The sequence below is a fragment of the Solanum dulcamara genome, chromosome 7 (assembly GCF_947179165.1).
Source record: "Solanum dulcamara chromosome 7, daSolDulc1.2, whole genome shotgun sequence".
NCBI lineage: Eukaryota > Viridiplantae > Streptophyta > Magnoliopsida > Solanales > Solanaceae > Solanum > Solanum dulcamara.
Genome location: NC_077243.1, coordinates 18,503,410 through 18,515,963, shown reverse-complemented (window position 1 = coordinate 18,515,963; position 12,554 = coordinate 18,503,410). Strand labels below are relative to the sequence as shown.

Genomic DNA, 12,554 nt, shown 5'->3' with positions numbered 1-12,554 from the left:
GAAAACCTAATGTGAAGAAAATTAATCAATGTACCATAAAATCCCAGTAATTATTAGAGTAGTTGAACTCCAAATTGTATGTCTGAATTCAGAGTACCGTTTTCAACCCTTGTAAATGAAAAGGCCACTGTCTTGGAGTGTTTCAACTATGATGATACTGTTATGGAGTTTCTCGTGTATAAGTTGAAACTCCATGGCAAAAGATATTCTTCAATTACAGGACTGAAAAGTGGCTAACACACGCTATTATTAACACAGCCCGGAAAAGAAAAGAAGAAAGAACCACAAGCTCAGACTAATTATTTCTCTACAACAAAGAAACAGAAGCGCGATTTCTATTTTTGTATATATAATATACACTGGTGTCAGTCAAGTAGACTTCATTACACATTAATTCAAATCCCTTTAGGAATGAAGCAACTTCATGGAAGGGGGAATGGTCATTATACATTCCTCTTATGGGGGGAAAGAGAAACAAATTTAAATTAAAAAATGAAACAAAATAACTACAAAAAGGGTGGGAGGTTACAACAAACATTTGGACTAAATAAGAGAAGATAGAAAATCAAAACCATGGTTTAAAGAAATTTGGAATTTAGTGCAAAACTGGAAACTTAATGTCAGTGTTTCGAAATGCACAAGTTGTCAATGCCATAATCACAAACAACGGAAACTTTCCTTCTATTCTGATATTTCAATACACTTTGACCACCTGGCGTGTATCCAGGGACACGAACTTGCTTTTGGCAGCTTGACAGGAGACTTCACATGAAATGAATACCGAACCATAACCAGTCATCATTGCAATAGCAGAGACAGACAACCTGGCATGTTGAGCTGAATACAAAAAAAACGCCATCTCAATCACTATCCCCGGTCCACACCTGCTGCAAAGATTAGAAACTCCCCAATGAGACACAAGCTTCTAGCACAAAACAGACATTTGTTTTATCAAGTCATCTCATGTTGAAGTCTTTCTGTTTTTATTTTTTTCATCAGGAGGAAGTGCAAAGCAAATCAATAGTAATAGTAATTCACAACCAAAACCTAGCCACAAAACTGTACATCCCTTGATACACATTCCCATCTCTTGAAGCAACTCAACAAGAAAGGTAAGCTGCCACTGCCAGGTGATTCATAAATGAAATGACGAGGTCATGAGAAAAATCATGCATGGGGCTGGTGGGAGGTGGGAGGTACCGTGGAGTTAGTCAAGGTGCGCGCGAGTTGGCCCGGACACCATGGTTATCAAAAGAAAAAATCATGCATGGGGTCTACAAGCATTCAGACTAAAATACTTCCCTAATATGTCTTCAAAGAATCATTGCAACTCTGACTAGAAAAAGATAGCTGCGGCAATAAGTTCATTTATTCGCCTTGTTTCCAAAGCAACATTTTGAAATAAACTAGGTTAAATATCACCCTGACTCAACTGAGGAAACCTTGCTGTGGGAAATCAGAAATGTGATACGTTAAACAAAAGAGATAGAGTTTGACTTAAAAGGAATACTTTTAATTCTTTGGGAAGTGCAAACAAAGCAATATGTACCACATTAGATCTGGAACCATTGCTGGCACTACTGAGACATCATTTCCAATTTGCATCTTTAAATTTACTCTTCTAATGATGCATGTCGGATAAAACAGAGAGCAATAAGGTCAGGTCTCCATACAACCATTTTCTTTTACGATTAAGACTACAGTTTAATTGTAAGTTTATCAAAATAGCTTAAAAATTCTTGTACTTCTGGTATTTATTTTACTCTTCTAACGATGAGTGTCGGATAAAACAGAAAGCAATCAGGTCAGGTCCACGTACGACCATATTCATTAATGATTAAGACACTACAGTTTAATTCAACTTCTTCAAAATAGCCTAAAAGCTCTTGTACTTATGGTATTTAGAATGATAGAGAGAGTCTCCTTGATACTCCACATTCTTACGGATAAAATTCTTTTCAGCAAGATCTTTCCAAAAGAATATTGCACTTTCCCTAAGTTATCAATACATGTTTGGTTCAGGAAAAGTAAAAGAAGATCTTACCTGTACATCTCTTCAAGGAACCATTTCCATTCATGGAAATTGGTCTAAGCCGTCTCCTATCCTGACCCAATGACAAAATCTGTTGTATCCTTTCTGGCCAGACCGAGTCTAGTCTCCGAGCAAAATCCTCAACCTCCCTGTGCAATATAGAAATACAAAACAAGTTAAAAATCACATATCTTACCATGGGAATAGTTAAAAGAAAACCTGCCCCATACAGACGATAGCAGCCCATGCTAAGAGAAATATGGGGACATCTCTCTGCAATAGATAGTAATCATAGCGCTTCTACATTTTTCAAGGACAAAATATAGGAAATGACCACTGCTACATAATAAAGATTTATCAATTCTTATCCATGCACCATAACACGTGGATGATAAGACAGTTCCACGTCAATTAAATAAATCCATATATTCTATGATAGGTAAGCAGATTCCAGGTAGAAGAATGCAAGCATTATACTGTTGATAAACTAGCAGTTAGCGCAATGTTTAGGAAAAACTAGCAGAATACAAAACCAAGTAAGAAGTTAATGCCAGTAAGGGTTGTACAAAGGAAGCAGGTCAAACAAATGAAATAGAGAAAATTCATGGGATTGGATGGACAAAAGAAAGATCGTGAAAAGTGTGAGCGATATTAGATTCAGTTTTAGTATCTAAAGTTTTTCCCAGGGGATCTATTACACGGGAAAAAGTCAAGCTCCCCAAAAAGCATGGGATGTTGGGAAGATTCTATCTCTAACCTTTTTTCTGTCTTTCTTTTCTTTTATTGGTGGAGGGGGGTCAGTTATATGCATGACAGGGCTAAGTAAACCTTTAAGCCATGCAGTATGTCCTGAAGTATCCAATCCTTCGGGCTTACCAGAGAACAAGGGATACACATAGTTACTTATCAAAAAAACGAAGGGAAAAAGACACTTCCAGTGAACTTCTTAGAATAGGTATGCAACCTCTGCAGAAATAGAAAGTGTGGTACAGTACCCGTAGGGAACTAGTCTTCCCTTTACTCAAATAAACATTACCAAAATCTACCAAAAGAGAGAGAAAGAGAGATATAAACATAACTCAATAATTTATCACCAGAAATGCAGTCATGCCATATAGCCAGAATAACAAAATATATCTCTAGAACACTAATACAAGATAAACAAACCTGTCAATTTCTTCCTTCCTTGCTGGATCTAACTCATCATCAATATCAAAGTCATCCAAGTCGAGCTTAGATGAAAACATTGCAGATGGCGAGTTTTGCAGCTTGGAATTTCTACTTGGAGAAGACCCATCACTGGTGTCACCATTCAGGCAGCCAGATGTAAGGCAATTAGATTCCTGAGTACCAGCAAGGATCATATCAAAACAAAAAGAAGATAGCTACAAGCAACACACTCCTCACTTACACGCATGCGAGCATATAAAATAATAGAAAGAAACAGAAAAGAACCTAAAGTACATGAGATACCAACCTTATTATAGTTTCCAGCTTCATTATTTGAAGACAAATTTCTAGCTTGTTCTTTTCTCCCTCGAGATTTCTTTTTATTTTTTGTTACTCTTACACCCTTTGAGTCTGCAAAAAAAGAGAGCCATGATACAGTTAAAAGAAGGAACTTGTCAAATGCAAAACAAGAACAGGGTTCTCAAAACAATAAAGGTTGGCTAAAAAACTCTTCCATTTCAGATAGGGGCTTGTAGACACGAGAAGTATACAGCTCTACATAGATTAATTAGCTAACCTACTCATGTGCATGTACTAATGACAAAGTCAAGTCCTTCAGACAAAACTAGATTACAGTATTATAAGGTCCAGCAACCATACAGACTACAGATTGATGATTATGCAGCAAAAGATACTTATTTATTGGAAAAAAAACCTTATGCAATTAATTCATCGAAAGCACAAGAACGGATGGCCCAGATCATAGTTTTGGCAAACTAAATAGAAGCTATGATGCGCAACTCCTTCAACAAAGCAGGTCATTCCAGAATGTGCTCTTAACCTTTCCATCAAAAAAATATTTAACCAGAGAACAATGAAGTAGTCAAAAGAATCCACCCCAAAAGAAGGTAACTAGAGGTAGAAGTCCAACAACAAGGTTACATAGCAAGCCAAGAAGCTGCAGTACAACTTCATCTAGTCATTGGCAATATATGGAAATTAAAGCGTGTAAATAGTTCAAAATATCTTACTTATATAACATGTAGAAGTTAGTGCAACTCTACGCAACAAATGAGAATGTTTATGAAGTCCACTACTATACCTTGATCTCCACTATTTATGAATGACAAAAGATCATCAACTGATCTTTCATCTACGCGGGGCTCTTCTTCTACATCTACATTCTGGAAAATGTAAATGAAAATCAGTTAACCATAATGCAGAACGCGAGATGCATATACAATCACACAATAATTACATCAATATAAGTAAACATGACTTGAGATTACAACATGAGAGAAATGTCAAAGCACCTTTAGTTTCTTTCTCTCATATAATTCTTTCCTTTTTCTTGCATAGAGTCGATTTAGAAGGCGGATACGTGGATCATCCGTCATATTTCTCAAAGGCTCCAACTTCTCTTCCTGACGAAAATACCACTTCAATGTAAGAACAATCATAATATGGTAGTAGAAGGATATCAAAGTTCTCTGCTACTGAGAAAGACCTCTGTTAGATCATCAGGCAAATGGAAAGTTTCACGTATTTCCTCGGGAGTTTTGCCTTCAATCACCCGAGCAAGTGCACGGCTCGTAAGGTCAACCACAGGCCTTAGCTGAAGGCTGTCAGCAGCAGAAGCCAAATCACATAACGTCTTGGTATCTAACCGGACAAACTTCTCATCATGTTTCTTGCGCTCCTAGGTACATAAATGACAACTGTTACACTTAGTGGAAGCCAAATGATTGAACATCCTATTACATAGTCTACTGAGCCCTGATTTTCCTACATTGTATGTGGGAGGCGGGATGCATTGTTTAAAAAGAAGCAAGAAAGAGACCTTATTAGAACGGCCAGGAACTTGATGGAACCGACAAAACTCCAGAATTAACTCTAAGTTAGCAGGATTGACTCGTTCAGGAAGTGATATTGCACAATTTTTCGAAGATCCCTTGCCATTTTGAAGTAATTCCCTGCATATCACAGGGCAAAACATGGCAACCTCTTCCTCCACTTCTTGGATTGAACCATCAGCAGTTTCGAGCCAGATGTATGACTTCATCTGTACAGAATTAACCGCAGCGCAAATTTAGCAGCAGATCTTGGAAAAGGTCAGCTGATTGGAACATAAAATATGGAGAGCACTGGAAATGCAATAAAAATCTATACCCACATCTTGGACAGTGATGCAGGGTGTCACACTACATTCCCATGCACGAAAGGATTATCGCCATCATCCAAAAGAATTACTAACAGTTTCTATAAATGAAGAAAGGGATGGTTCCACTTATCTCTACCCTTCATGCTAACAAACACACAAGTTGTAATCTGATGAATAATAACACATAGTGGAAACAATAATCATGCCACCAGTTCTAAAGCTGCCATTATCAGTTCTCAAACAGGTTCATATAATGCTTACAACATTTCAGGGCTATGATCTATATGATGTATTTTGTGTCGTGACGCAACATGCCATCAATAAACTAAGAAACACCTAACTCCTCCATGCAGTATCCAACTTCAAATTTAAGATAAGTCAACTAAAGTATATAGCATAGCCAGTTTATCTTAACACAAAACAACTACTGTTCCCAAATCATGGCATCTCATAACACCTTAAAACTCTATTTGGATGGTTGTTATGTATTGTTTCATAATGTATCGTATTGTATTGTTTTAATGCATACAACGTTTGGAATGATTGTATCATTCTCCGTCGTTACATAACGTCACACATCAGTAATTTGAATGATAAACCTACAAGAAAAGAAGGATAAGGGCAACGCTACTATGAAAAGGTAGGGAGAAGGATAAAATAGGATTATTAAATAATAACTAAAGACAAAATGAGAAGAAAATATTAAGATAACAACGCGATCACACCAAATTGATCGTTACTCAAAATGGGACTTTTCGTTCTTACCTAACGATGGATTTAAACAATATAATATAATAAAATTTAAGTAACAATCAAAATATTGTATTTAAACTAACAATACAATACAACACAGGGTAATACTCATCCAAACAAGGTGTAAGTGAATGCAACTCACAACCTGACCGAGCAACTGATATAAGACAGCCTTAAAAGGGAATGGGATTGGATGAAGATAAAAGGAATAGAAGTTAAAGAGTCTCCTAAATTCACATATATCATACCCAAGTAGCCTTTTTTACTAGATAAATACATTCAACTGTCATTTGAACATTAAGAAGTTATCTCATACCTCTGGTTTGACAATAGCCATAGGACCTCCAGACATTAGCTGATAAAACTGTTTATGGGCCTTCTCAGAACTAAGGTACAAATAAAGATTCAATCTTAAAAGAATCGATGTAATGAACAAGACAGAGGCTTTATTCCTTCAGAAGACAAGCATCAGTAACAGACAGCAAACTCTCATAAGTAAGCCTCTCTGAATTCCAACGAGACATGCACCTTCAAGGAGATGGTTTCATCAGTAGTATATTCTTCTCAGAGAAAAAGCACAGCAGGTTACTCAAATTACATAAATTAATAAACACTAATTTAGAAAAAACATATGATATTGTGAAATCAAGAACAAAAGAACAATATAAAGATGCAGACAAGACAGAATATAAGACAAGAGGAACAATATAAGATAACTTTCTTTCTTTCAAGTGTATTCAACATCATTCTCAATACCACTATTTATAAGATTACATTGAGGAATACCTAAGGGTGTCAAAAACATGACATTAAACCTTGAGAATGAGGACATTACTACCCATAAAGGAGGAATTAACCTAGGAGTTATGGTCATCCATTTAACCACATTATCAACAACATTACCCATAAAGGAGGGAATTAACCTAGGAGTTATGGTCATCCATTTAAACACTAAATTATTTACAACACTCCCCCTTGGATGACCATTGATAGATAATATGCCTTGTTAAAATCTTGTGGGAAAAAATCCTAAAGGACAAAAGAGTATACATATCTTGTAATATGCAGTGTTTGCTGCCTCGTTAAAATTCTTGTCAGGAAAATCCATTAGAATAAAACCTACGCCAAGAAAAAAAGAGTGCAACACGTAGTTTACTCCTCCTAATGCAAACATCATTTAATTTCTCGTAGACGACACATTCCAATCTTGAATACCAGCTTTTCAAATGTTGAGGTTGGTAATGCTTTAGTAAACAGATCCGCTAAATTATCAACTGAGCAAATTTATTGAATATCTATTTCACCTTTCTTCTCAAGATCATGAGCGAAAAAAGAATTTTGGTGAAATGTGTTTTGTCATATCTCCTTTAATGAATCCTCCTTTCAGCTGAGCTATACATGAAACGTTGTCTCCATACAATGTAGTCGGAATATCCACACATTTCTTGAATATGTTGAGTCATTGATCTCAACCAAACACACTCTCGACTTGCTTCATGTATGACTATTATTTCTGCATGATTTGACAAAGTAGCAGCTAAAGTTTGCTTCATTGAACGCCAAGATATAGATGTGCCTCCATATGTAAATAAATAGCCTGTCTAAAATCGAGTTTTATGTGGATCAGATAAATATTCTGCATCTGCATAACCAACCATTTCTGACTTGAATTTATTAGAATAAAATAATCTCATGTCAATGGTTCCTCGAAGATATCTGAATATATGTTTGACCCCATTCCAATGTCTACTTGTTGGGGAGGAGCTGAATCTTACCAATAAACTTACTTCAAAAGAGATATCTGATCGAGTATTATTGACAAGATACATTAGCTCCCCAATGGCACTAAGATATCGAGTTTCACCACCAAAAAGCTCTCCAGCTATCCACACAAGCATATGATGTTTAAGTGTGAATAGAGGCCAAGAACTCAAAAATCCGAGGGATCATTTTCTTGAGGTCTAAATGAATCTTTCTGTATGTCAAGCGATCTCACAACCATTGGGGTACTCAACGGATGTGATTTATCCATGTAAGATTGCTTTAAAACTTTTTTAGTGTATGTTGATTGATGGACAAATATTCCATTTGTCAAATGCTCAAATATGAATACAAAATTTTGTCTTACCAAGATCTTTCATTTTAGATTGTTTCATTAAACACTCAACAGCTTTTGAAAGCTTTTTAGGAGTGTCAATAATGTTCAAATCATCAACATACACAGCTATTATAAAAAATTCAAATTCAGACATTTTTATAAAAATACAAGGACAAATGGAGTCATTTTTGTACCCTTCCTTTAGCAAAAATTGGCTAAGACAATTGTATCACATCCGCCCTAATTATTTCAACCCATATAAGGATTTCTGAAGCTTTATCGAGCAAGTCTCTTGCAAACTTTTATATGCTTCAGGCACTTTGAATGCTTTAGGAATTTTTATAAAAATATTGTGGTCCAATGAGCCATATAAATAGGCTATGACAATATCCATTAGGCGCATTTCAAGTTTTTCATGAACTGCCAGATTTATTAGATGTCTGAAGGTAATTGCATCCACCACAGGAGAATATGTCTCCACATAATCAATGTCAGGCCTTTGCGAAAATCCTTGTGCCACAAGTTGTGCCTTATATCTTACGACTTCACTTTTTTCATTTAGTTTTCGCACAAGAACCCACTTGTCCCTCCACTGGCTTGACACCTTCAAGTGTTTGAACTATTGATCTAAAAACTTCATGTTTTTTCAAGTGAAGCCAATTCCGCTTGAACTGTGTCCTTCCATTTTGGCCAATCATTTCTCTGTCTGCATTCATTGATAGATTTTGGTTCAAATTCTTCATCTTGTTGCATAATTTCAACAGCAAAAGTATTGTCAACCAAAATATTATTTCGATTCCACCTTTTTCTCGTCGAGACATAATTTATTGAGATTTCTTCATTCTCATTATTTTCAATTATTTGGAACCTCTATGGTCTTATCATTTGTTATGTCTCGGGGCTCTTCTTTAGCAATTGCCTTCATAATATGATCATCTTGATCATTTGTTTCTTTTCTTTTTCGAGAATTTTAATCTTTGAAACCAATTGGCCTTTCATGTTTTAACGTGGCCTAGACTCATTTGCATTAACAATTCGTCTTATCGGAACATCAACTTGAATTAGAGCATTTGCAGCTGGAATATCAGATTTAGTAACCCTTGAACGATTAGTAAATGTTATCTGGCAGTTGATTTGCAATATTTTGCAAATAAATTATCTTTTTAACCTCTTGCTCACATTGATTTTTTCGAGGATCTAAATGAGACAAGGATAATGAATTCCAATCTCTCTTTTCCCAACTACTTGTGTTCTCCCTCTAATGTTAAGTATACCGATTCATCAAAATAACAATTAGCAAATCTTGTCGTAAATAAATCTCCTATCATAGGTTTTAAATATTTTACAATAGAAGGAGATTCATACCCCAACATACACCCCAGCCTTCTTTGGAGACTCATCTTTGTGCATTGCGGTGGAGCAATTGGAACATATACCGCACCCAAAAATTCTTAGAAGGAAAATATTTGACTCATAACCATAAGTCAATTGTAATGGAGAGAATTCATGATAACTAGTTGGCCTTATGCCCACAAGTGTTGTTGCATGCAAAATAGCATGCCCCATGTTGAAACAGGTAACTTTGTCCTCATTAGCAATGATCTAGCTATGAATTGGAGACATTTAATCAATGATTCTGCCAGGTCATTTCGAGTGTGAACATGAATAGCTAGATGTTCAATTGTTATCCCAGTAGACAAACAATAATCATTAAAGGCATGCTATGTAAACTCACCAGCATTATCAAGACGAATTGTCTTTATTGCATAATTTGGAAATTGTACTTTTAACCTTATTATTTGAGCCAACAACCTCGCAAAAGTCATATTGCATGTTGATAATAAGCACACATGTGACCATCTTGTAGATGCATCTATCAAGACCATATAATATTTAAATTGACCCATATATATCACCTTGTATACATTCTAGAAATGTAGGGGATTCAATCCCAACCTTAGTTGTTGATGGTTTAATAACCAACTTTCCTTAAGAACAAGTAGCACAAGAGAATGCCTTTGATTGAAAAAATTTCTGATTCTTCAAAGAATGCCCATGTGAATTCTCAATGATTTTGCGCATCATATTAAAACTAAGATGGCCCAACCGATTATGTCAAATAATAAAATCATTAAGATCAGTAAATCCTTTGTTTACTATAGCATGTGATCCAACCATACCAATACTTATATGGTACAACAAAGAAGAAAATGCGAGTAATTTTTCATGCACATACTTCTTCCCTATTTTTACTGTAGTAATATAAAGATATTCAACATTTCCTTAATTGACAGTCTCAACATGATAGTCAATTTGGCGGATAACCTTGAAATTTAAGAAGTTTTTTTTAGACTTACTACAATACAATGCAATGCATTGTGGATAATTAATATTGTTCCCCTAGGTAGTATTACGGCCGCTCTTCCAGAGCCCTCAATTAATTTTGCACTCCCAGATATTGCATTAACATAAGTTTTTTCATAATCAAATTAGAAAAATATCTATTTTCTCTTAGAACAGTGTGAGTTGTAACACTATAAAGAAGACGCATCTCCCCGTTACTCATCTTGGATCTAGTAGAAGATTGGGGAATTTTATTTATCTTGTGGATGGGAGGAATTGAAATTAAACTCGAAAAAAAAATAGAATTGTGTTGATAATGTGTTGTGAAATCAAGAACAAAAAAAAATATAAAGATGAAGACAAGAAGAAGAATATAAGACAAGAGGAACAATATAAGATGACTTTCTTTCTTTCAAGTGTATTCAACATCATTCTCAATACCTCTATTTATAGGATTACATTGAGGAATACCAAAGGGTGTCATAAACAAGACATTAAACCTTGAGAATGAGGACATTACTACCCATAAAGGAGAAATTAACCTAGGAGTTATGGTCATCCATTTAACCACATTATCAACAACATTACTACTCATAAAGAAGGGAATTAACCTAGGAGTTATGGTCATCCATTTAACCACCGAATTATTTACAACATATGAATCTTAATAGGTCATTTTTTGCCTATAAGGGTTTTTACTTCTATCTTTGCTTGTTTCCCTTACTTAGCTCTTCATTTCCATATCATTTCCAAAATCACAAACCCTGTAACAGCCTCCCCTAGTATTCATTCCAACAGAAAATTCCAAAATCAATCAAGTTCCAAACCTGCCAACCATCTCCCATCTCTTCCCCAAAAGAAATGGGGAAAATTTAAAAGTAGAATGATCCCCAGAAAGGAAATTTAACAGAAATGTGACAAAATTTCACTTCAATTGCTAGCCCATGTATGTGTATAAGCTCATCAACATTTCTCCATTTAAACCCAATTAATAACACAAGTTAATACCAAGAATCAAGAAGTGGTATAAATGAACACCCACCAATTAAAAAAAGAAAACCCAATTAAACCAACTCGATTTATACACGAAATAAACACCAACCCACCGATAAAGAACCAATCTTGAGAGTAAAACAACATAGACAGAGGTAAATAAATCCTTTTTAGAAGTCATCAAATTCAGAACATCAAAAGGTGAAAACAGAAATGAAAAGATACCTCAAGAAACAATGCAGTCACCTACGCCGCAGCAGAGATAAAAGCTGGAGGATTTAAAAAAACCCAGAGAAATAGGTAGGGTTTTAAATTAGCAAGAAAAGGGAAGAAGGGATTTTTATTTTTATTTTCCTTTTTTTCTTTTGGCTCGACGTTTGGTTTTTTGTGTTTTTATTTTTTTTTGTCTTTTTGTTTTTCTTCCTCGATAAGAAGGAGAGTAGTCTCTGTAATTGTTTGGGGTTTGTTTACCTGATAATAGGGGCTTAGCAGATTGCACGATTAGGGCTCTGTCTCTCAACGACAATGGTGGCTGCTGGGTTTAGGAAGGAGAAGAGCTCGGCCTACTATTTTTATTTTATTTTATTTTTCTTTTGTTTTACTTTGTTTTATATGATTCACATGTATTCGAAAATTAAATTTTATGAGATTGGAATCTCGTGTTGTTCCTAAGTAGCTTAGTGGTAGATCGGTCGTAGCTGGGTTTAGGAATGAGAAAAGCCTTAGCCTATTATATTAACATATATTCGAGAATTAAACTCTACGAGATCGAATCTCTTTGTTGTTCCTCAGTAGCTCAGTAGTAGAGCGGTCACAGCTGAATTTAGGAAGGAGAAGAGCCTCGGCCTACTATTTTATTTTTATTTTATTTTATTTTACTTTATATGATTCATATGTATTTGAAATATTTTTTTATTTTCTTCTTTGTTTTTCTCCTCTGTTGTTTCTTTTCTCGCTCACTCTCTCATTTCTTTTTTTATGTATTTGTATTTTATAATATATAT

General features: G+C 35.2%; 1 protein-coding gene across 2 annotated transcripts; it reads right to left on the bottom strand.

Moving 5' to 3' along the window:
- Window positions 1–332: 332 nt before the first annotated feature.
- On the bottom strand, window positions 333–12,189 carry LOC129894935 (SKP1-like protein 21). Of its 2 annotated transcripts, none has more exons than XM_055970529.1 (10): window positions 11,776–12,189; window positions 6,433–6,644; window positions 5,043–5,264; window positions 4,710–4,901; window positions 4,516–4,626; window positions 4,305–4,386; window positions 3,510–3,613; window positions 3,200–3,375; window positions 2,045–2,181; window positions 333–884 (listed from the first exon to the last, which is right to left on the bottom strand). In XM_055970529.1, exons 2-10 carry the CDS (start codon window positions 6,466–6,468, stop codon window positions 868–870), a joined length of 1,077 nt encoding a protein of 358 aa, XP_055826504.1. In that variant the 5' UTR covers window positions 6,469–6,644; window positions 11,776–12,189; the 3' UTR covers window positions 333–867. The 2 variants fall into 2 exon arrangements, with proteins under 2 accessions (XP_055826504.1, XP_055826503.1); XM_055970528.1 differs by having other exon boundaries at window positions 333–887; window positions 11,776–12,188.
- Between the last annotated feature and the right edge of the window lie 365 nt (window positions 12,190–12,554).

Excerpts from the sequence above, each read along its gene's own strand:
- LOC129894935 (XM_055970528.1), bottom strand. The coding sequence starts at position 6,468 with ATGTCTGGAGGTCCTATGGCTATTGTCAAACCAGAG. Across the intron at positions 4,902-5,042 it reads TTCCTGGCCGTTCTAATAAG|GAGCGCAAGAAACATGATGA; the intron begins GTCTCTTTCTTG and ends TTATGTACCTAG. Across the intron at positions 2,182-3,199 it reads AGGAAGGAAGAAATTGACAG|GGAGGTTGAGGATTTTGCTC; the intron begins GTTTGTTTATCT and ends TATATTGCACAG.